We start from the raw sequence: 25402 nt of genomic DNA, 5'->3' as shown, positions 1-25402 counted from the left end.
CCACCTGTGCCCCAAGTCCAGCCGAGGTAGCTGAGGTAGCCCAGGTAGCCCAGGTAGCGGAGGTAGGGGAGCTTTTTGGTCCCCACAGGGGCTAGCCATTAACTGTGGGCCACGCCTATGGGAGGGAGCACAGTGTGGGAGTGGGGGCTCTGGCAGCAGGATGGGGAACCTAGGAGGATGGGGCCGAGCGTAGGACGGCAGGAGGCAGAGTCTAACACTGATGCCTCTGAGAGCCCCCTGGTAGCCCTTATTCACAGCACCTGGAGGCCATGGGCATCCGTCCATAGATACACACGGAAGACCCTTGGCATCCACTCACTGTGCACAGGCGACTCATCTCAGCTTGCTCCGTTTCGCTCATGGAGCCCTCACTACCTGGAGAAGCGGGAATTGCCCTTGCCCTTGTGCAGAGTCTTCAAGCATTTGTTTCTTTATGGAGAACTACCAGGGGCCAAGGGGCCCGCCCCAGACACCAAGCCCGGGATCCAGGGATGAAGGGATGGAACGTGGCAGGCAGCTTTCCCACCTGTCCTAGCTTGGCTGCTGCCACGGAAATCCCGAGACTAGGAGTGAAGTGCCGCAGAAAGCACAAGCGAAGAAGGCAACAGCCATCTCAGAAAGGGAGAATTCTGAAAGGGGGTGTGAACAAGCAGGTGCCATCTGGGGACCCCTCGGGGCTTGCGGGGTGGTGGGGAATCTGCAGATGGGTGCACGGAGGAGAGGGGAAGCTAAGGGCTTTACCACCAGCTCCCATCCCTCTTTGACAAGAATTCCTTTTCTAGGTTTATCCTTTTCTAGGTATAACCTAATTTGGCAGGAACTTTCTTACTATGTTCAGCCCACCCACTGGATTTGGAAGGGGAGAGATTTCTCTTTTCGACCTTGCTATTTACTACCTCTGAGGCCGCGCACAGCTTTCCTTGACATCTTTAAATCCCCATTCTCTTATTTTTTCTTTAAGGTTTTATTTATTTATTTGAGAGAGCGAGAGAGCCTTCAAGGGGGAGGAGGAGGGAGAAGACTCCCCGCTGAGCAGGGAGCCCAATTCTGCACTCAATCCCAGGACCCTGGGATCATGACCTGATCCAAAGGCAGATGCTCAACCACTGAGACACCCCGACGCCCTCTAAATGAAATCTTAAGGGCCATTCCAATATACCTGCCTGCCCAAAGCCTTGTGCTTTGGTTGGAGTGACGAGGGCAAAATCTCTTGATGGCCACCATGAAGCTCAGTATCCCCTGAAGGGAGGTCCCTAGGACCCTAGAGCCCTAACCCAGAATAAAAAGTAGCCCAGAAAAGAGAATGAGCCGCTAGGCATCTGTACGAATTCAGCTGCCTACCTGTGCCTACACTCCGGGATGTCCATTGAATGTCTTTTTTAATTTAAGACTTTATTTATTAATATGACAATTAGACAAAGCAAGAGAGGGAACACAGCTGGGGGAGCTGGAGAGGGAGAAGCAGGCTTCCCATTGAGCAGGGAGCCCGATGCTGGCTCCATCCCAGGACCACAGGATCAAGACCCAAGCCAAAGGTGCTTAACGACTGAGCCACCCAGGCAACCCCCGGCCCCACAGAATAACTGTTTTAATCATTTCTTTGCCCCCAGTCCAAACTCAATGGCCGTTAGATAATGACTTCGAGTAAGAACAGGAGAGCCCAGCTCCCTTGCCCTGGGTGCGTCAGGATTACCTGAAGGCAGACTGAACCTTTCCGAGTCCCTGAGTCCCTGTCCTCTTCGGGACTTCGCCCGAGGGGTCACCCTGGCTGGCTTCCTTCCCTCCTTCCTTTTGCTGTTCTGTAGGGGCCCTTCCTTTACAATCACCCACACGGGAATTCCCAACTCAAAGGGTCTGCCTCTGGGAAACGCCACCTAAGAGAGCACACGACCCGGCTCACCACCCAGCTGGCCGTTACCTCGAACCATCGCCAACCTGCCCGCGGTTCTCCCGGACAGCTCACGAACGCGGGACGGGAGCCTCGCCCTTTTCCTACCACAAGTGTGTCCATGAACTGTAGACTCCACGGTCCTTCCTTGGGTAAATACGTGGGACCCAAATCCTAAATATTATAAAGTGTGAGTTGAGAAGACTGTACAGGGTATGAAGTGTGGGTTAAATAAATGTTCAGTTAAAAAAAAAACTTTTTTGTGAGGTACTAGTGTGCTTTCCTTCCTCATCTGGGCATAAATGATTTAAATAAATCATCAGGGATTGGAGTTGGTTTGGGTGCTGGTCTCTCAAAGGCCTGCTTTCTGACCACAAATTTTATACGAGCTTGCTTTCTAGAAATTTCCCTAAAAATATGGGGTTTGTATGTTGTAAAAAAAAAAAAAGAGGAAATCTGGGTTCCCTTGGGTTCCCCACTTCTGAGACCTCTAAAGCAATTCCACCCGTGGGTACGAGCTGGGATCCCCTGCAGGCCCTGGGACCCCACTAGGGCCAACCTCACGTGACCGCACACAGTGGCTTACCTATACACGGAACCCCGTGGCTCACCTTTACTCCTAGTGCTTCTCCAGATATGAGGGCAAACGTCACACCATCCTGCCTGGGTCTGGGGATTTGTTTACTCTTCAGCTCCTGGGACTGAGGCTCCACCACCTTCTCTGAGCTTTGCAAATTTACCCACAGCTGGAGGCCGTGGGCCCGCTCTTCAGAGCAAGGGTTCTCCGCCTGCAGAATGCCAAGGCCCAAGGTCATCCATTGCACACAGCAGACCAACAAGAAGGCAATGGAACCCAGCCTATAACAAGTCTGCGCCTGGGGCAATGATGTCACGGGGACTAAGCGGGTCACCTCATAAGGGGTGCTCTCAGGAACCCCCCCCAACCTCAGGGAGAGCATCAAAAGCGATAAGGACAATAACTGAAGCCATTTCTAGGAACCTGAAAGCTGCGCTCGCTTCCTCACACGAACTCAAAGCATCAGACCCGACTCTCACACTAATGGAAGAACCCTAGTCCTCTCTTTGTCGACCCTGAATCTTAGACTGAGCTCCAGACCAGGAGCCCTCTCGGGAGGTACACCTTAGGGAGGAAGCACATGACTGGGCTTGGGGGAAGCCAAGCAGCAATGCAGTTCGGACACAGAGCTCCAGCGCGGGATGAACCTTCAGAGATGCCCCAAATGCAGCCGAGGTAGCCGAAGTAGGGGAGCATTTCTAACCCCACAGCAGCTAGCCATTAACTGTGGGCCATGCCCCAGGAGGGAGCACAGTCCTGGGAGAGGAGGCTCTGGCAGGAGGGGGAGGAGCCTACTGGGAAGGGGCTGAGCCTAGGACGGCAGGAGGCGGAGTCTAGGATTGAAGCCCCTGAGAACCCCAGGTAGCCCATATTCACAGCACCTGGAGGCCAAGGGCATCTGTCCATAGATACACACAGATGCTCTATGCTGCCAGTCACCGTGCACAGGTGACTCGTCTCAGCTTGCTCCCTTCTGCTCATGGAGTCCTCACTACCTGGAGAAGCAGGAATTGTCCTTGCCGTTGTGCAGAGTCTTCAAGCGCTTGTTTGTTTCTTATGGAGAGCTACCAGAGGCCCGGGGACCGCCCCAAACACTAAGGCCAGGATCCAGGGATGAAGCGATGGGATGTGGCACGCAGCTTCCCCGCCTTTCCTAGCTTGGGTTCTGCCTCAAAAATTCCGAGACTAGGAGTGAAGGCCAAGTATTTAGCGGGGAATTCCGCAGAAAGCGCAAGTGACAAAAGCAAAAGCAAGCTCAGAAAGGGAGAAAGCTGAAATGGGGTGGGACCAAGCAGGTACCACCTGTGCCCCAAGTCCACCCGAGGTAGCTGAGGTAGCCGAGGTGGCCCAGGTAGCGGAGGTAGGGGAGCTTTTCGATCCCCATAGGGGCTAGCCATTAACTGTGGGCCACGTCCCAGGGGGGGAGCACAATCCTGGGAGAGGCTGCTCTGGCAGTTGGGTGGGGAGCCTAGCAGGATGGGGCAGAGCCTAGGATGGCAGGAGGCGGAGTCTATGATTGATGCCTCTGGGAGCCCCCAGGTAGCCCTTATTCACAGCACCTGGAGGCCATGGGCATCCGTCCATAGATACACACGGAAGACCCTTGGCATCCACTCACTGTGCACAGGCGACTCATCTCAGCTTGCTCCATTTCGCTCATGGAGCCCTCACTACCTGGAGAAGCGGGAATTGCCCTTGCCCTTGTGCAGAGTCTTCAAGCATTTGTTTGTTTCCTTATGGAGAGCTACCAGGGGCCAAGGGGCCCGCCCCAGACACCAAGCCCGGGATCCAGGGATGAAGGGATGGAACGTGGCAGGCAGCTTTCCCACCTGTCCTAGCTTGGCTGCTGCCACGGAAATCCCGAGACTAGGAGTGAAGTGCCGCAGAAAGCACAAGCGAAGAAGGCAACAGCCATCTCAGAAAGGGAGAATTCTGAAAGGGGGTGGGAACCAGCAGGTGCCATCTGTGGGCCCCTCTGGGCTCGCGGAGTGGGGGGGAATCTGCAGGTGGGTGCATGGAGGAGAGGGGAAGCTAAGGGCTTTACCACCAGCTCCCATCCCTCTTTGACAAGAATTCCTCTGGGGGTGTCCAGTGCCCTGCACACCCGGCTGCTGGGAGAGCCACTGGCAGAGCAGCGGCAGGGGAGATGGTAGCCGCCTGCGTGCGGGGACTGCTGCCACCTGGACTCGGGCGTGGGGCACAGGGCCAAGGTGCAGGCCACCAAGAGCTTCATCCTCAAGGCCCTCTAGCGGAGAGAAATCCCTAGACAATTAGACACATAATCTATTGGCATGGGATTGTACTTGGCGCCGGGGTGGGTGAGGGGGCACCACGGGCAGCTGTGAGAGCCCATGATATGGCCCGCCTCTTCCAGGCAGCTGAGCCGAGGGCCGAGAACCTTCAGGCTGGAACCCAGACAGGGAATACGAAGTGACCCGGGGAAGGGCGAGAGGAACGGGAGTCCATCCAGAGATAACAGCAGGTGAAAAGACTCTGAGACCAGAACAGGCAATATCTGTTCCCAGATCTGCAAGGCCAGTACAGAGCGGAGAGTTTTCTGGCACTAAATCTGAATAGACTTCCATCTTCTATTTGACCAGACCGATGACACCTTCTCGTACAGGGGTCTGCAAATGACAGCCCAGGGGCCAAATCTAGCCCGCCGCTTGATTCTGTACATAACATCTACTGACCCACAGACATGCCCATTCAGTGACACGCTGTCTGTCGGCTCACGCTGTGAAGGCAGGGCGCAGTCTGGCCACATCTGGGACCACAGGATCCACGCAGCCTAAAATACATGCTATCCACGGATGACAGGAGACACTCACTGCTCTATGTCCTGCTCCAACAACACATGAGGATCTCAGCATTCCCTCCGCCACGCTTCCCTCTGAGGGCAGCTGTTGGGGTCCTCAAGGACTTGGCATCCCATTCATTTTCCTCTTTTGTTCACAATTTATCTGTCCATGTTTTCAATCTACTTTTCATACCTTGTTTATCCTTTTCTAGGTATAACCTAATTTGGCAGGAACTTTCTTACTATGTTCAGCCCACCCACTGGATTTGGAAGGGGAAAGATTTCTCTTTTCGACCTTGCTATTTACTACCTCTGAGGCCGCGCACAGCTTTCCTTGACATCTTTAAATCCCCATTCTCTTATTTTTTCTTTAAGGTTTTATTTATTTATTTGAGAGAGCGAGAGAGCCTTCAAGGGGGAGGAGGAGGGAGAAGACTCCCCGCTGAGCAGGGAGCCCGATTCTGCACTCAATCCCAGGACCCTGGGATCATGACCTGATCCAAAGACAGATGCTCAACCACTGAGACACCCAGACGCCCTCTAAATGAAATCTTAAGGGCCATTCCAATATACCTGCCTGCCCAAAGCCTTGTGCTTTGGTTGGAGTGACGAGGGCAAAATCTCTTGATGGCCACCATGAAGCTCAGTATCCCCTGAAGGGAGGTCCCTAGGACCCTAGAGCCCTAACCCAGAATAAAAAGTAGCCCAGAAAAGAGAATGAGCCGCTAGGCATCTGTACGAATTCAGCTGCCTACCTGTGCCTACACTCCGGGATGTCCATTGAATGTCTTTTTTAATTTAAGACTTTATTTATTAATATGACAATTAGACAAAGCAAGAGAGGGAACACAGCTGGGGGAGCTGGAGAGGGAGAAGCAGGCTTCCCATTGAACAGGGAGCCCGATGCTGGCTCCATCCCAGGACCACAGGATCAAGACCCAAGCCAAAGGTGCTTAACGACTGAGCCACCCAGGCAACCCCCGGCCCCACAGAATAACTGTTTTATAAGATTTTTTTTAAAGATTTTATTTATTTATTTGAGAGAGAGAGACAGTGAGAGAGAGCATGAGCGAGGAGAAGGTCAGAGAGCGAAGCAGACTCCCCATGGAGCTGGGAGCCCGATGTGGGACTCGATCCCGGGACTCCAGGATCACGCCCTGAGCCGGAGGCAGTCATCCAACCAACTGCGCCACCCAGGCGTCCCCAGAATAACTGTTTTAATCATTTCTTTGCCCCCAGTCCAAACTCAATGGCCGTTAGATAATGACTTCGAGTAAGAACAGGAGAGCCCAGCTCCCTTGCCCTGGGTGCGTCAGGATTACCTGAAGGCAGACTGAACCTTTCCGAGTCCCTGAGTCCCTGTCCTCTTCGGGACTTCGCCCGAGGGGTCACCCTGGCTGGCTTCCTTCCCTCCTTCCTTTTGCTGTTCTGTAGGGGCCCTTCCTTTACAATCACCCACACGGGAATTCCCAACTCAAAGGGTCTGCCTCTGGGAAACGCCACCTAAGAGAGCACACGACCCGGCTCACCACCCAGCTGGCCGTTACCTCGAACCATCGCCAACCTGCCCGCGGTTCTCCCGGACAGCTCACGAACGCGGGACGGGAGCCTCGCCCTTTTCCTACCACAAATGTGTCCATGAACTGTAGACTCCACGGTCCTTCCTTGGGTAAATACGTGGGACCATAATCCTAAATATTATAAAGTGGGAGTTGAGAAGACTGTACAGGGTATGGCATGTGTGGGTTAAATAAATGTTCAATTAAAAAAATAACCTTTCTATGGGGTAGTTGTGTGCTTTCCTTCCTCATCTGGGCATAAATGATTTAAATAAATCCTCAGGGACTGGAGTTGGTTTGGGTGTTGGTCTCTCAAAGGCCTGCTTTTTTTTTTTTTTTTTAATATTTTATTTATTTATTTGACAGAGAGAGATCACAAGTAGGCAGAGAGGCAGGCAGAGAGAGAGGAAGGGAAGCAGGCCCCCTGCTGAGCAGAGAGCCCGATGCGGGACTCGATCCCAGGACCCTGAGATCATGACCTGAGCCGAAGGCAGCGGCTTAACCCACTGAGCCACCCAGGCGCCCTCAAAGGCCTGCTTTTTGACCACATTTTTTTTATATGAGCTTGCTTTCTAGAAATTTCCCTAACAATATGGGATTTGCATGTTGCAAAAAAAAAAAAAAAAGAGATTAATTCTGGGTTCCCCTGGTTGCACTACTTCTGACACCCCTAAAGCAAGGCCACCCATGGGATACGAGGTGGGATCCCCTGCAGGCCCGGGGACCCCACTAGGGCCAGCTTCATGTGACCACACACGGCGGCTTTCCCAAACACGGAACGGCGCGGCTCACCTTTACTCCCGGGGATTCTCCAGATATGAAGGCCACCGTCACACCATCCTGCTGGGTTTGGGGATTTCTTTACTCTTCAGATCCTGGTACAGTGGCTCCATCACCTTCTCTGAGCTTCTCAAATTTGCTCACACCTGGAGGCCGGGGGCTGGCTCTTCGGAGCAAGGCATCTTGGACTGCAGAATGCCACGGCCCAAGGTCATCCACTGCAAACAGCAGACCAACAAGAAGGCAATGGAACCCAGCCTCTAACATTCTGCGGGTGGGGCAATGATGTCACGGGGAATAAGGGGGGCACCTCACTAGGGCTGCTCTCAGGGACCCCCACCCAGCCTCGTGGGGAGCAACCAAAGAGACAAAGACAATAGCTGTAGCCATTTCCAGGACCCTGAACGCTGCGCACGCTTCCTCACGTGCACTCAAAGCATTAGGCATGAATCGCACAAATGGAAGAACCCTAATCCTCTCTTTGGCGTCCCGGAATCTTAGACTGAGCTCCCAGAGGGGAGCACTCTCGGGAGGTACACCTTAGGGAGGAAGCACATGACTGGGCTTGGGGAGAGCCAAGCAGCAATGCACTTCGGACACAGAGCTCCAGCGCGGGATGAACCTTCAGAGATGCCCCAAATGCAGCCGAGGTAGCCCAGGTAGCCCAGGTAGCCAAGGTAGGGGGGGGGGGGAACATTTCTATCCCTACAAGGGCTAGTCCTTAACTGTGGGCCACGCCCCTGTAGGGAGCTCAGTCCTGGTTGTGGCTGCTCTGGCAGGAGGGGGCAGAGTCTAGCAAGATGGGGCAGAGCCTAGGACGGCAGGAGGAGGAGTCTAGGATTGAAGCCTCTGAGAGCCAGTGGTAGTCCTTATTCACAGCAACTGGAGGCCATGGGCATCAGTCCATAGATACACACAGATGCTCTCTGGCGCCCAGTCACTGTGTACAGGTGACTCAGCTTGCTCCCTTCCACTCTTGGAGCCCTCACTACCTGGAGAAGCGGGAATTGCCCTTGCCCTCGTGGAGAGTCTTCAAGGATGTGTTTGTTTCTTTATGGAGAGCTACCAGGGGCCCAGGGACCCGCCCTAGACACTAAGCCCGGGATCCAGGGATGAAGCGATGGAACGTGGCAGGCAGCTTTCCCGCCTGTCCTAGCTTGGCTTCTGCCACGGAAATCCCGGGAATAGGAGTGAAGGCCAAGTATTTATCCGCGAAGTGCCGCAGAAAGCGCAAGCGACGAAGGAAAAAGCAAGCTCAGAAAGGGAGAAAGCTGAAAGGGGGTGGGAAAAAGCAGGTGCCACCTGTGCCCCAAATCCAGCCGAGGTAGCCAGGGTAGCCAAGGTAGCCCAGGTAGGGGAGCTTTTCGATCCCCACAGGGCCTAGCCATCCAATGTGGGCCAGACCCGGGGCGGGGGGGGCGGGGGGATCACAGTACTGGGAGAGGGGGCTCTGGCAGGAGGGGGCGGAGCTTATCAGGAGGGGGCAGAGCCTAGGACGGGCACAGAATCTAGGATTGATGCCCCTGAGAGCCCATGGTAGTCCATATTCCCAGCACCTGGAGGCCATGGGCATCCGTCCATAGATACACACGGATGCTCAATGGCATCAAGTCACTGTGCACAGGCGACTCGTCTCGGCTTGCTTCCTTCCGCTCATGGAGCCCTCACTATCTGGAGAAGCGGGAATTGCCCTTGCCTTTGTGTAGAGTTTTCAAGCATTTTTTTGTATTTTTATGGAGAGGTACCAGGGGTCAGGGGGCCACCCTAGACACCAAGTCCGGGATCCAGGGATGAAGCGATGGAACATGGCAGGCAGCTTTCCCGCCTGTCCTAGCTTGGGTTCTGCCACAGAAATCCCGACACTAGGAGTGAAGTCCAAATATTTATCGGGGAAGTGCCGCAGAAAGCACAAGCGATGAAGGCAAACGCAAGCTCAGAATGCAAGTTCTGAAAGCGGGTGGGAACAAGCAGGTGCCACCTGTGCCCCAAGTCCAGCCGAGGTAGCTGAGGTAGCCGAGATAGCCCGATAGGGGAGATAGGGGAGCTTTTTGATCCCCACAAGGGCTAGCCATTAACTGTGGGCCATGCCCCTGGGGGAAGCACAGTCCTGGGAGGGCGGGCTCTGGCAAGGCGGGGGCGGAGCTTATCAGCAGGGGGCGGAGTCTAGAACGGCAGGAAGCGGGGGGTCTAGGATTGATGCCTCTGAGACCCCTTGGAAGCCCTTATTCACAGCACCTGAAGGCCATGGGCATCCGTCCATAGATACACACGGATGCTCAATGGCATCAAGTCACTGTGCACAGGGGAATTGTCTCTGCTTGCTCCCTTCCGCTCATGGAGCCCTCACTACCGAGAGAAGAAGGAACTACCCTTGCCCTTGAGCAGAGTCTTCAAGCAGGTGTTTCTTTCTTTATGGAGAGCTACCAGGAGCCCAGGGACCGGCCCTAGACACCAAGCCCGGGATGCAGGGATAAAGGGATGGAACGTGGTAGGCACCTTTCCTGCCCGTCCTAGCTTGGCTTCTGCCACGGAAATCCTGAGACTAGGAGTGAGGGTCAGGTATTTATCGGGGAAGTGCCGCAGAAAGTGCAAGCAACAAAGTCAGAAGCAAGCTCAGAAAGGGAGAAAGCTGAAAGGGGGTGGGAACAAGCAGTGCCACATATGCCCCAACCAGCCGAGGTATCCAGGGTAGCCAAGGTACCCCAGGAACTAGGTAGGGGAGCTTTTTGATCCCCACAGGGGCTAGCCATTAACTGTGGGCCACACCCCAGGAGGGGAGCACAGTTCTGGGAGGGGCTGCTCTGGCAGGAGGGGGCGGAGCTTATCAGCAGGGGCGGAGCTTACAACGGCAAGAGGCGGAGTCTAGGATTGATGCCACTGAGAGCCCATGGAAGCCCTTATTCACAGCACCTGGAGGCCGTGGGCATCCGTCCTTAGATACACACGGATGTTCTCTGGCCTTCAGTCACTGTGCACAGGTGACTCGTCTCAGCTTGCTCCCTTCCGCTTATGGAGTCCTCACTACCTGGAAAAGCGGGAATTGCCCTTGCTCTTGTGCAGAGTCTTCAAGCATTTGTTTGTTTCTTTATGGAGAGCTACCAGGGGCCAAGGGGCCCGCCCCAGACACCAAGCCTGGGATCCAGGGATAAAGGGATGGAACGTGGCAGGCAGCTTTCCCGCCTGTCCTAGCTTGGCTTCTACCTTGGAAATCCCGAGACTAGGTGTGAAGGCCAAGTATTTATCTGGGGAGTGCTGCAGAAAGTGCAAGGGAAGAAGGCAACAGCCAGCTCAGAAAGGGAGAATTCTAAAAGGGGGTGGGAACCAGCAGGTGCCATCTGTGGGCCCCATGGGGCTCGCAGGGTTGGGGGGAATCTGCAGATGGTGCACGGAGGAGAGGGGAAGCTAAGGGCTTTACCACCAGCTCCCATCCCTCTTTGACAAGAATTCCTCTGGGGGTGTCCAGTGCCCTGCACACCCGGCTGCTGGGAGAGCCACTGGAAGAGCAGCGGCAGGGGAGATGGTAGCCGCCTGCGTTAGGGGACTGCTGCCACCTGGACTCGGGCGTGGGGCACAGGGCCAAGGTGCAGGCCACCAAGAGCTTCATCCTCAAGGCCCTCTAGCGGAGAGAAATCCTTAGACAATTAGACACATAATCTATTGGCATGGGATTGTACTTGGCGCCGGGGTGGGTGAGGGGGCACCACGGGCAGCTGTGAGAGCCCATGAAATGGCCCGCCTCTTCCAGGCAGCTGAGCCGAGGGCCGAGAACCTTCAGGCTGGAACCCAGACAGGGAATACGAAGTGACCCGGGGAAGGGCGAGAGGAACGGGAGTCCATCCAGAGACAACTGCAGGTGAAAAGACTCTGAGACCAGAACAGGCAATATCTGTTCCCAGATCTGCAAGGCCAGTACAGAGCGGAGAGTTTTCTGGCACTAAATCTGAATAGACTTCCATCTTCTATTTGACCAGACCGATGACACCTTCTAGTACAGGGGTCTGCAAACGACAGCCCAGGGGCCAAATCTAGCCCGCCGCTTGATTCTGTACATAACATCTACTGACCCACAGACATGCCCATTCAGTGACACGCTGTCTGTCGGCTCACGCTGTGAAGGCAGGGCGCAGTCTGGCCACATCTGGGACCACAGGATCCACGCAGCCTAAAATACATGCTATCCACGGATGACAGGAGACACTCACTGCTCTATGTCCTGCTCCAACAACACATGAGGATCTCAGCATTCCCTCCGCCACGCTTCCCTCTGAGGGCAGCTGTTGGGGTCCTCAAGGACTTGGCATCCCATTCATTTTCCTCTTTTGTTCACAATTTATCTGTCCATGTTTTCAATCTACTTTTCATACCTTGTTTATCCTTTTCTAGGTATAACCTAATTTGGCAGGAACTCTCTTACTATGTTCAGCCCACCCACTGGATTTGGAAGGGGAGAGATTTCTCTTTTCGACCTTGCTATTTACTACCTCTGAGGCCGCGCACAGCTTTCCTTGACATCTTTAAATCCCCATTCTCTTATTTTTTTAAGGTTTTATTCATTTGTTTAAGAGAGAGCGAGAGAGCCTTCAAGGGGAAGGAGGAGGGAGAAGACTCCCCGCTGAGCAGGGAGCCCGATTCTGCACTCAATCCCAGGACCCTGGGATCATGACCTGATCCAAAGACAGATGCTCAACCACTGAGACACCCAGACGCCCTCTAAATGAAATCTTCAGGGCCATTCCAATATACGTGCCTGGCCAAAGCCTTGTGCTTTGGTTGGAGTGATGAGGGGAAAATCTCTTGAAGGCCACCATGAAGCTCAGTATCCCCTGAAGGGAGGTCCCTAGGACCTCGGAGCCCTAAAAACCCAGAATGATAGATAGCCCAGGAAAGAGAATGAGTCGCTAGACATTTGTACAATTCAGCTCCCTGCCCGATCGTACACCCGGGGATGTCCTTTGGATGTCCTTTTTTTTAAGACTTTATTTATATGACAAAGAGACAAAGCAAGAGAGGGAACACAAGCTGGGGGAGCTAGAGAGGGAGAAGCAGGCTTCTCGCTGAGCAGGGAGCCCGATGCGGGGCTGGATCCCAGGACCGCGGGATCATGACCCCAGCCGAAGGCCCTTAACGACTGAGCCACCCAGGGGCCCTCCGGCCCCACGGAGTAACTCTTTTAACCATTTCTGGGCCCCCAGCCCAAACTCAAAGGCCGTTAGGTAAGACTTCGAGTAAGAACATGAGAGCCCAGCTCCCTTGCCCCGGGTGCGTCAGGATTACCTGAAGGCAGACTGAACCTTTCCGAGTCCCTGAGTCCCTGTCCTCTTCGGGACTTCGCCCGAGGGGTCACCCTGGCTGGCTTCCTTCCCTCCTTCCTTTTGCTGTTCTGTAGGGGCCCTTCCTTTACAATCACCCACACGGGAATTCCCAACTCAAAGGGTCTGCCTCTGGGAAACGCCACCTAAGGAGCACACGACCCGGCTCACCACCCAGCTGGCCGTTACCTCGAACCATCGCCAACCTGCCCGCGGTTCTCCCGGACAGCTCACGAACGCGGGACGGGAGCCTCGCCCTTTTCCTACCACAAATGTGTCCATGAACTGTAGACTCCACGGTCCTTCCTTGGGTAAATACGTGGGACCATAATCCTAAATATTATAAAGTGGGAGTTGAGAAGACTGTACAGGGTATGGCATGTGTGGGTTAAATAAATGTTCAATTAAAAAAATAACCTTTCTATGCGGTAGTTGTGTGCTTTCCTTCCTCATCTGGGCATAAACGATTTAAATAAATCCTCAGGGACTGGAGTTGGTTTGGGTGCTGCTCTCTCAAAGACCTGCTTTTTGACCACAATTTTTTAAAATTTATTTAACAGAGAGATAGAGATCACAAGTAGGCAGAGAGAGAGGGGGAAGCAGGGTCCCTGCCTAGCAGAAAGCCCAACGTGGGGCTCGATCCCAGGTCCCCGAGATCACGACCCAAGCCAAAGGCAGAGGCTTAAACCACTGAGCCACCCAGGTGCCCCTTGACCACAATTTTTATATGTGCTTGCTTTCTAGAAATTTCCCTAACTCTATGGGGTTTGCATGTTGCAAAAAAAAAAAAAAAAAAAAAAAAAAAGGAAATCTGGGTTCCCTTGGGTTCCACCACTTCTGACACCTCTAAAGCAAGGCCACCTGCGGGATATGAGCTTGGATCCCCTGCAGACCCGGCGACCCCACTAGGGCCAGCCTCATGTGACCGCACTCGGCGGCTTTCCCAAACACGGAAACGCGCGGCTCACCTTTAGTCCTAGTGCTTCTCCAGATATGATGGCAACCATCAGACCATTCTGCCTGGGTTTGGGGATTTCTTTACTCTTCAGCTCCTGGGACTGAGGCTCCACCACTTTCTCTGAGCTTTGCAAATTTACCCACAGCTGGAGGCCGTGGGCCCGCTCTTTGGAGCAAGGGTTCTCCGCCTGCAAAATGCCAAAGCCCAAGGTCATCCACTGCAAACAGCAGGCCAACAAGAAGGCATTGGAACCCAGCCTCTAACATTCTGCGTCTGGGGCAATGATGTCACGGGGCACCTCACAAGGGCTGCTCTCAGGGACCCCCCCAGCCTCGTGGGGAGCAACCAAAGCGACAAAGACAATAGCTGAAGCCATTTCCAGGACCCTGAAAGCTGTGCACACTTCTTCACGTGAACTGAAAGCATCAGACCCGACTCTCACACTAATGGAAGAACCCTAGTCCCCTCTTTGGCGTCCCGGAATCTTAGACTGAGCTCCCGACCGGGAGCACTCCCGGGTGTACACCTTAGGGAGGAAGCACATGACTGGGCTTGGGGAGAGCCAAACAGCAGTGCAGTTCGGACACAGAGCTCCAGCGCGGGATGAACCGTCAGAGATGCCCCAAATGCAGCCGAGGTAGCCAAGTAGCCCAGGTAGCTGAGGTAGGGGAGCATTTCTAACCTCCCAGTGGCTAGCCATTAGCTGTGGGCCACGCCCCAGGAGGGAGCACAGTTCTGCGAAAGACTGTTCCGTCAGGAGGGGGCGGAGCTTAGCGGAATGGGGCGGAGCCTAGGACGGCAGGAGGCGGAGTCTAGGATTGATGCCTCTGAGAGCCCGTGGTAGCCCATATTCACAGCACCCGGAGGCCAAGGGCATCTGTCCATAGATACACACAGATGCTCTCTGGCGCCCAATCACTGTGCACAGGTGACTCGTCTCAGCTTGCTCCCTTCTGCTCATGGAGCCCTCACTACCTGGAGAAGCAGGAATTGCCCTTGCCCTTGTGCAGAGTCTTCAAGCATGTGTTTGTTTCTTTATGGAGAGCTACCAGGGGGCCCACGGGCTGGCCCCAGACACTAAGGCCGGGATCCAGGGATGAATCGATGGAACGTGGCAGGCAGCTTTCCCGCCTGTCCTGGCTTGGCTTCTGCCACAGAAATCCCGAGACTAGGAGTGAAGGCCAAATATTTATCGGGGAAGTCCACAGAAAGCGCAAGCGACCAAAGCAAAATCCAGCTCAGAAAGGGAGAAAGCTGAAAGCGGGTGGGAACTAGCAGGTGCCACCTGTGCACCAAGTCCAGCCGAGGTAGCTGAGGTAGCCCAGGTAGCCCAGGTAGCGGAGGTAGGGGAGCTTTTTGGTCCCCAAAGGGGCTAGCCATTAACTGTGGGCCATAGCCCGGGGAGGGAGCACAATCCTGGGAAGGGGGTCTGGCAGCAGGATGGGGAGCCTAACAGGACGGGGTGGAGCCTAGGACGGCAGGAGGCAGAGTCTAGCACTGATGCCTCTGAGAGCCCCCTGGTAGCCCTTATTCACAGCACCTGGAGGCCATGGGCATCCGTCCATAGATACACACGGAAGACCCTTGGCATCCACTCACTGTGCACAGGCGACTCATCTCAGCTTGCTCCGTTTCGCTCATGGAGCCCTCACTACCTGGAGAAGCGGGAATTGCCCTTGCCCTTGTGCAAAGTCTTCAAGCATTTGTTTGTTTCTTTATGGAGAACTACCAGGGGCCAAGGGGCCCGCCCCAGACACCAAGCCCAGGATCCAGGGATGAAGGGATGGAACGTGGCAGGCAGCTTTCCCGCCTGCCCTAGCTTGGCTGCTGCCACGGAAATCCCGAGACTAGGAGTGAAGTGCCGCAGATAGCACAAGCGAAGAAGGCAACAGCCATCTCAGAAAGGGAGAATTCTGAAAGGGGGGGAACCAGCAGGTGCCATCTGTGGGCCCCTCTGGGCTCGCGGGGTGGGGGGGAATCTGCAGGTGGGTGCACGGAGGAGAGGGGAAGCTAAGGGCTTTACCACCAGCTCCCATCCCTCTTTGACAAGAATTCTTCTGGGGGTGTCCAGTGCCCTGCACACCCGGCTGCTGGGAGAGCCACTGGTAGAGCAGCGGCGCGGGAGATGGCAGCCGCCTGCGTGCGGGGACTGCTGCCACCTGGACTCGGGCGTGGGGCACAGGGCCAAGGTGCAGGCCACCAAGAGCTTCTTCCTCAAGGCCCTCTAGCGGAGAGATATCCCTAGACAATTAGACACATAATCTAACATAATCTATTGGCATGGGATTGTACTTGGCGCCGGGGTGGGTGAGGGGGCACCACGGGCAGCTGTGAGAGCCCATGAAATGGCCCGCCTCTTCCAGGCAGCTGAGCCGAGGGCCGAGAACCTTCAGGCTGGGACCCAGACAGGGAATACGAAGTGACCCGGGGAAGGGCGAGAGGAACGGGAGTCCATCCAGAGATAACAGCAGGTGAAAAGACTCTGAGACCAGAACAGGCAATATCTGTTCCCAGATCTGCAAGGCCAGTACAGAGCGGAGAGTTTTCTGGCACTAAATCTGAATAGACTTCCATCTTCTATTTGACCAGACCGATGACACCTTCTAGTACAGGGGTCTGCAAACGACAGCCCAGGGGCCAAATCTAGCCCGCCGCTTGATTCTGTACATAACATCTACTGACCCACAGACATGCCCATTCAGTGACACGCTGTCTGTCGGCTCACGCTGTGAAGGCAGGGCGCAGTCTGGCCACATCTGGGACCACAGGATCCATGCAGCCTAAAATACATGCTATCCACGGATGACAGGAGACACTCACTGCTCTATGTCCTGCTCCAACAACACATGGAGATCTCAGCACCTCCCACCCCATGCTTCCCTCTGAGGGCAGCTGGTGGGGTCCTCCTGGACTTGGCCTCCTATTTGCTTTCCTGTTTGTTCACGATTTATCTGTCCATGTTTTCAATCTACTTTAATACCTTGTTTATAATTTTTTAGATATAACCTAATTTGGCAGGAACTTTCTTACTATGTTCAGCCCACCCATTGGATTTGGAAGGGGAGGATTTTTCTTTTCGACCTTGCTATTTACTCGCTCTGAGGTCCTGCACAGGTTTTCTTGACATCTTTAAATCCCCGTTTTCTTATTTAATTTTTTAAGCTTTTATTTATTTATTTGAGAGAGAGAAAAAGCGTTCATAAAGGGGCAAGGAGGACGAGCAAGAAGACTCCCAGCTGAGCAAGGAGACAGATTTGCCCGATCCCAGGACCCTGTGATCATGACCTGAGCAAAGACAGAAGCTTCACGACTGCGCCACCCACCCGACCCCATTCTCTCATTTTAACGATGAGGCTAAAAGAAAACTTACTTTAGAGCGATTACTCATATATAAATGCTTTCAACTTCATGTTCATTGAAATACAATTCAAATATTTGCAGTTAAAATTCCACATAGTATGTAATTAATCCCAGAAATTTCTTGACACAGAGTTCAGACTTACGAATCCAGCAAGGAATGCCTAAGAATTTCTGGGGATTCTAAGTCTAACATATCTCAGGCAAGCCGAGGATGGTGGCAAGATTTGAGTCATCGCCTTAAGTGACAACACTTCCGCCTGCAAACAAGGAGCAAGACAGCTGAGAAGGCTTCACTGTTGGCTCAGCTCATGATCCCGGGGTCCTGGTATCGAGCCCTGTGTCAGGCTCCCTGCTCGGCGGGGAGCCCGCTTCCCTCTCCCAGAACCCCTGGTCATATTCCCTCTCTCGCTGTGTCCCTCTGTCAAATAAATAAATAAAACCTTAAAAAAAAACCAACTAAGTTGTGTCAAAAGCAGCAGGAAGGTCTAAAAGAGGAGAATGGACACTGGTACACTGAATTTGGCAGAGACGACATCATGAGTGAGCACTGCCTGGTCGGCCTCTGCAGAGGTTTGGTGGATGCTGAGTGAGGCCAACCCTGATATCTGTGAGTGAAGGACGAAATGGAAGCTGAGGAAGTTAAGACAACCATCCTTGATTATGCATTTGAGGAATTTAAGAGAAAGACCAGTTGGGAACTAAAAAGTGATTGAAGGGGTCATGGAAATCTTGAGAGAATACAAGCAAACCTGTGTAGGTTTCTAGCCTGAGTGGGAGGATCCACAGAAAGGAAGAGATCTAAAATTGAAGGCAGAGAGGGAGGAAAGTGTGAGTGGACTGGACCTGGGGAAGAGCAAGCATGCGCGCCCCAGAGGTTAATAAACATCAGTAATTGCTTGTGGTCGGCCATACCTGCAGGTCTCCTGGGTTCATCTGACCAACATGTCCACAGGAGTCCTCATGGGCCATGCTGCCACCCTCCAGGAGGTAAGACACCTTTGACAAGACAAGCAGAAGAAAAAGTACGTGTTTGGCAGCTATGAAGAATTGCTCACTTTTCACAGAAAATGTGTTGAGGAAAGTGTCAGGAGTGACTAAGTAGCATAAGCTGAGGGAATGAACCTCCAGTGAGAGCGCCGTGTTAGCCCATACAGTGTTTCTGAGAGAATTCCAAATAAGCGCCCCTTCTTCCATGTAGATGCAGCCCTGAGCATATCAGTGCTCACGGCCCAGTGACAGAAATCCCCACTTGTCCCCTCAGTGTACCATGACGGATCCTAGAGCTCGGGGTGAAAGAGGCTCCCTCTGAAACAGCAGGGCGGTGTTTCCGAGGCCCATGTCAGTCAGGTGTGTCGGGCGACAGATTTCAGGTCTCCACACCTTCCCCTAAAAGCTGATTCGAGAAATCCAAAGGCAATGAATGGCCTTTCCAACACCAGACACACAAACTCACTTAGGTGCTCCATAAACGCAAGTAAAACGTCAAATGAATCCCTAGAATTAAAGTCAGCTTTTCCAAGGCCGGGTCCATACACATTGTGTTGTGTTGACAACACAACAAACCCTGTGTTGTCCTGCAGAGTAGCCACTAGCTGCGTGTGGCTATTTAAGCTTAATTAAAGTGAAATCACATCAAAAAATTCGGCTCTGCAGTTGCACAAGCCACATTTCAAGTGACAAACCCCTGGTTCTCCCCAGGGGTTTTTAGGGAATCAGCCTGCCCACAGAAAGCAAGTCCCTCTGGGCGGGGCCAGCCCCCATGGCAGTGGCCTTCACGGGTCTGGCATAGCCAGTGAGAGCGGAATAAAGTCGGCCTAAGTCTCGCTCACACACAGTATTTGGAAGCTCGGCTGCGTGCAGACAGAAGCCACACTCTCCAAGATCAGCTTTATCAGAAATAAGGTATTTTTTTGTGTCTGCCATCTCTCTTACTCTGTCATCTTCTCAACTGGCTCAGAATTCATGCCGAGAAAATAAGCCACCATCTACTCTGCCTCCTCATACCCCAAACAAAGGGCAGTTAAAGACCTGCCTACAGTCAAGCTGTTGCACGCTTATACTGTAGCCTTATAATAAACTGTCTTCTTCCGGAGCCAACTTTATTGGATGCCAGATCCGGAAACCAAAGACTTACACAGAACACTTATGACCATAGACATCAGGGCTGGCTGACATTAGGACCCTCCACGTGTCATCCTGCCAAACAATGACATTGTACAGAATGGTCTCGGCAGCAACCTTTATCCCAGCAGGTGATAGGCAGATGGCTACGGAAATTGGAGTTTTTAGGTTGGGATGGTGCCTTTCATGTGTCACCTTGATTGGGCTAAGAGATGCCCAGATACATGGTAGAATGGAACTTGCTATAGTAATGGCAGCCTTGCAACAGTGGCACAGGAAGAAAAGAGACCCATTTGCATGGGGAATTTACATATGACAACAGCAATTCCAGATTAGTGGGGCAAGGATGCCTTTTCTGATAAGTGGTATCAGAAGACAATTGACTGACCATGTGAGTAAAGAGAGTAAGCCCCCACTATAGTGTTCCAAATGGATAAAGACTTAAATGTTAAAAACACGCTTCTGAGATTTAAATCTATGGAGACAAGAATACAAAATGTCAGCACAATTCTATCTTTGTAATGTTTATTATGGTAGTAAAAAGATGGGAACAATTGGATGATGGGTCTACTAGGGTACACTCACCTAATTATGGTACAGCCATACAAGAGAATATTACACAACTGTTAAAAAGAGATGTAGATCTCTATTCACTGACAAGGATAAATGAGATATTATTTAATCAAAAAAAGCAGGTTACTGAACAGCAATTTTATTTAAAGAGGTCACATACAGTGACGAGTTTAAATGGGTTCATTTAAATAAAATTGTAGCTCATCATTAGTGTGCATGGAAATGCCCGGATGAACACACCCAAATGTGGACAGTGGTCACCCCCAGATTGTGGGAATTGCAGGTACATTTTATTATATCCTCTTTCCACTTTCCTGAGAGTTTGGGCCTTCTGCAATGAGTAGTTTACTTTTTTACAACGGAAACAACTTTATCTCACAAAGATATAAAGATGCTACTGCTAATCGGTGAATGAAAAGAAATGATATGCTTTATTCTGCAGAGATGCTGGCATTTGTCCCCTCTTTAGGGGACCTGGGGCTGGCGAGGAAGGCCATGAGACAGAAGGGAAAATACAAAGAACCGGAAGAGTGGCACCGTACTGTGTGAGACGACAATGTAGCTGGCTCTGACTTTAAAACGCTGCTAGGGAGAAAAGACCTAAAATTACTATGAAGCCAAAATAGAATGAAGCACTCAGGACCTCGTACAAAGCTTAAAAATTGAAGAGAACAAATAAAAAGCTTCCAAATCTCCAACAACCAGTCAAACTAGAAGGAGCAGTGTCTAGAATTGCTTTCCTTTTCCTGTTATGCATGCATTTTGAATTAAAATAGCTGCATAATAAAGGCAATTTTCATTCTGTTTGGGCTGAAGCTTTGGGTTCTCAAAAGAAGTCTCTTTCAAATCTTATTCCTTCCATCCCCAAAGTCCTTTCAATTATCCAAAACTAGGGCCTTTCAAGTTGTTAATCCTCTAAAAATACGGCAGGCAACTTTAAAAAGTAAATTGCGGTGAGCATGACTTATCTAAAGATGAAAACTTACGCAGACACCAAGAGGTTTTGCGCACGCCTGTGTTACAAGTTTTATTTTAGAAAGCAATGTCAACGCTGTTTCTAAAACACAGAAGACGCTTATTTCCACTTGTTCTCTACTTTTTCAGTGTGGATGTCCTCTTTTCTCTGGTAATACAAAAGTAAACACCATCCCAAATACTATAAAATCTGAATTAGAGAAATCTGGCCAATGAAGCTTTACAGAGTTCATAATGCCTGCCTTTTACTACTTAAAACAAAAACGACTTTTAGCCATTAGGAGGGAAAAAAAATTAGAAACCAATGACCCCCTTATTTATGGTTGTCTTTTATTTTATTTATTTATTTTGCGCAAGTGCTGTAAATGCTACACTGAGACCTTCAGGATAAATTAATGCCTGCGGAGGATTTTTTTTTTTTTTTAACTCAGGCAGTATTCTGAGAGCCGACACAACCCAGATGATTTTTCAGGACATTCCATAATCGCGAAAACCTGGAGAATGGCCGTGGGTGGTTGATGGAAATGGGAGTGTTATGTTTAAACTCAAGAGTTGCGTGTGTCTCATTAAGAAATCTGTAATCTGAAACAGGTGTTTTCTTAAAGGACCTGCCATGCGCCCTGGTGCTCCCTCAGTCCACTTCCTCCTTCTTAGGCCTAAGCTTTCCATGGATCTTAATGAAACATTTCTGCTTCCTTGTCAGTTCCTACTTCTTGGCGCGTTCGTATATTTGGGAGGACAGAGACCCAACACCAAAACAGGAACGAAAGAAAAGTGGCACTTGCCATGTGACATTTAAGAGCTCTTAATTAATTCTGAAGAATTACAGTACAAGAGAGAGTAAAGTTTGTTGTTTCCTTCTGGTATTTAGAAGGCCGAGTCTGATGATCTCATTCTATGTTTCTAGGTGCAAAACTCTTTCTTGAAAGCAAAGCATTTATATTATAGATAAGACCGTGTTTACTTTTAATTTCCATGGGCCTCAAATGGTGGGTTTTTTTTTCTATTGGTAGCTGAGTAGGAAAAAGAGAAAAACAAAACAAAAACCATGGCTTGAGGCCATGGCTGTTCAGAAAGGCCAGCAAGGAACATATCGCATAATAGACGCGGCCAGCAGCTCTTCAAGTATGGAAACATAATGTTCGAATCCATACAAGTAAGGACCCACGTTATTTTACAAAAGTATTTAAATTACTTGGGCAATCACGGAGACTGCTGGAGTACCACCCCACTAAGCACACCCAATCCCGGCCCCACAGAAACCTTCACAAGGGCCAAAAGGCGGTTTTAAAAAGAAAACATAACCAACACCGTTTAGGTTATTTTTTATAAAAAAGCGCTACTGGATCCTCCCTTGCCATTTCCTGCTCCAACCCTGCCCTGGCCGGGGGTGGCCAATGCTGCAGGGACTGCCTCAGCACTGCCCCCTGCTGGTGGGCCCCCGGCCCTGGGGAACCACTCGGGCCCTGGGGCCGGGGCTGGAAGCTAAGGCTTGCCATTGACCAGGTGTGAGATGTGGAGCCAAGTCCTTCAACGTCGTGGAGGCTCGGTTTCTTTGGGTACAGCCGGGGCCTAGGAGAGGAGCTCAGCAAGCATGTGAGTACTAAATGCGTAACGTGGACAAAGCGCCTGGCACCCAAGGGTTCAGTAAGTTCTAGAACGGGCACACGTGCCACACTTCCACTGCCAGAGATCCCATCCGTGGGTCTGCCCTCATGCTTCCTGGAAACTATTTCTGCTGATATTCTCACAGCTCGCCTCCTCACTCCATTCAGGCTCCGATCAAATGTCAGGGCCTAAGAGAGGACGCCCTCAGCCGATCTGTCACATGGTCCATCTATCCTTTAGCCTCCTACCCTGACTTGTTTCTTCTTCCTCAGTTCTTCCCAAAGGGACACTATGCCATGTAATTCTTTTATTTTATTTTTATTAATTTTTTTGCCATGTAATTATTTGGTTATTCACTGTCTGTCTTCCTCAAGAAAATGTAACCTTCCCGAAGGTTCCAACCCAGCACGGCATTAAAGATCTACCGAATGAACACGTCATTGATGAAAACAGAGCGCGGCTTAGGGTGCTTAAGGTCACGCCATTCATAACAGCAGGGCAAGGACTTAAATTAACATTTGGTCTTTGAAAATAAAACCAGTTCTCCCTCCCATGCTGCCTCGCCATCTTGGTGGCAGCACATGTATTGTGAGATCTGATGGGAGTTGCTAAAACAGCCAGGACTGGGGTGCCTGGGTGGTTCAGTCGGTTAAGCATCTGACTCTTGATTTTAGCTCGGGTCATGACCTCAGGGTCCTGAGATCGAACTCCGAGTCAGGCTCCATGCTGGGTGTGGAGCCGGCTTGAGGGCTTGAGATTGTCTCTCTCCTTCTGCCTCTGCCCCTCTCCTGGGTTCACTCTCTCTGAGAGACGAGAGAGAGAGAGAACACCAGCCAGGACGGCCAACTGCAAGGCCTTTAGGCGAACTGGCCACCTCTGGCAAAGAAAGGGTCCTTGTGCTGTTGTAGACAAAGCTGAAAACAGGCCTTATGAGTCCTGGGTGAGGGGAAGAAGCAGATGGAGAGATGGGCAGCCACAGGTTCCTGAGAGGAGGTGCTCCCAGGATCCTTCCTTGGTGCGGACACGCAGAGTTCTACCCAACAATATCTAACTACAGAAAAAAGAACAACCAACTTAATTAAGGCAATTTTCTTTTTATATTTTTCTATTGCTCCCGTTTGCAAATGTCTCCCAAATCCACTCATTTTCCTTTCCCTAGGAGTAAAATATCTGACAGGAACATCAAGGTTCGAGAACAATCATATTCCTGAATCCAACTACTCAGGTGAGCTGAATCGTGGACTCCCTCAGAACCTTCCAGCTGCTTCTAGAACCCCAGGGCAAAGCCAGGAATGCCCTTTCTCCTCAAATCCCACTCAGGATTCAACCTTTTGGGGAATCTCTTCAGACCAACTACCACTGGCTCCTCATGTAAACATCAGGCTAAGAGCACCTACGTCTCTTAAAACTGTGGTCAAGGTGTTCGCGTCCGTTTTGTTATGGTTCCTGTGCTATACTGAAGGGACCGCAAGGGAATGTTCTACCAACTTCTATGATTACAAGAATTTTCCACACGCAAAAGTGTAGTGTCTGTAGCCAGGGGGAGAACAGTGGGTCGTTGGAAGTACTGTTGCTGAAGAGCGCCCTCTGCTGATCCTAAGAGTGCGTGCTCGCTGATCTTGTTCTATCAGACCTGCCCCCAACGGGGCTGGGCCTCCCTAACTGAGCCGCTGATAGCCAAGCCTGTCTTCTAGCCCGGGCATGGGGTCTCTGCTTCAAGACGGCGTGCAGGTGGCAGGTGGCCATCTGGACGTCAAGGGACCAGCTCTGTCGTGGAGCAGAGGGAAGGTTTTCTTGCCCCCATGCTCTCTAATTAAAAGCTGTCAAGGCCGACCCCAAAGAATGAAGGTTTGGGGCTCACAGGGCGCTTACCGAGATAGGTTTTAGGGATTTCCCTCTTGTTTAAATATTTTGTTAAGATTTCATTACAATATTTAATTTAATTAAGCAGCTGACATTTTTAGATGGGAATATAAGAATATTCTTATTTTCTGATTCAATTCACTGTAAGGATTTAATTTGTCAAACTTCTGGCCAGTGTGTTTATTGTACTTGACGTTACTGGGCCACATTTCTCGGGTTTTCGACCTCAAGGAGCAATAAAAAGAACAATAAAAGACAAAACCCTCCAAGAAAACAAAGAAAAAGTAGCAATAAGAACATTTTATAATAAGGGGGTGTGATAGAAGGATGTCAATTTTTATCTTTTGCCTTTTTTTAATAAACTTTGGGGTAATTCTAAATGTCTCTTCTTTCCCCCTGTGTTTGCAGCTTAAACAGGGGAAAATGTCATCACAAACTCATAAACAGGAAGTTAGAAATCACCCAAAAGAAACACAAGGATCATCCCTTCCCAGCCTTCCGGGAGCCACCACTCCAGCAGGGGAAACACTAAAATATGCAGATAAGAAAATCTGATACTAAAATGAAGTATGGTGGGGGGTAGGGCGGCGACTCCTGATCTCAAGGCTCTGAGTTCAAGCCCCATGTTGAGTACAGAGGTTACCTAAAAATAAACTCTTTTGAAAAAGAAAACGATGTACAATTAGTCCCTGTGGAAGCACCGAGAAAAAGACTAACTCTGAGGAGAGCAAGAAGCTGAAGGAAAGGGGGAGACGTTTATGGAGGAGGCAACCCCCCCAGCTGGTCCTTAAGAGACTTCGCTACTGGGGAAAAGCCGGGGAGGGTCGGGCCAAAAACGTACAGAGATGGCAACGAATCTGTATGTCGTAACAAAAGGCCAGAAACAATTAAAGCACGGTTTTGTTAGCTACGCTGTTATTACCAGGTCACCAATGGTCTTGCGGCCACAAGAAGCGAAATGACTCCTTAAACAACCTGGGCGGTGAGCCGGCCTCATCCGCTCCCTCCCTAAAGTTCAGAGAAGAGCGTAA

At 51.4% G+C, this 25402-nt stretch overlaps 1 protein-coding gene across 1 annotated transcript in view; it reads right to left on the bottom strand.

Moving 5' to 3' along the window:
- The window catches only part of PIR (pirin), a 119203-nt gene that overhangs the window by 70938 nt on the left and 22863 nt on the right, over positions 1–25402 (bottom strand). Inside the window, exons 3-4 of the mRNA XM_044235144.1 lie at positions 18144–18227; positions 13882–14088 (exon numbers count right to left, since the gene is read on the bottom strand). Coding sequence (XP_044091079.1) covers positions 13882–14088; positions 18144–18227 — 291 coding nt within the window. The remainder of the gene's footprint in view (positions 1–13881; positions 14089–18143; positions 18228–25402) is intronic.

Source organism: Neovison vison, chromosome X (assembly GCF_020171115.1).
Source record: "Neovison vison isolate M4711 chromosome X, ASM_NN_V1, whole genome shotgun sequence".
Lineage (NCBI taxonomy): Eukaryota > Metazoa > Chordata > Mammalia > Carnivora > Mustelidae > Neogale > Neogale vison.
This window is presented reverse-complemented; position numbering and strand designations above follow the sequence as displayed.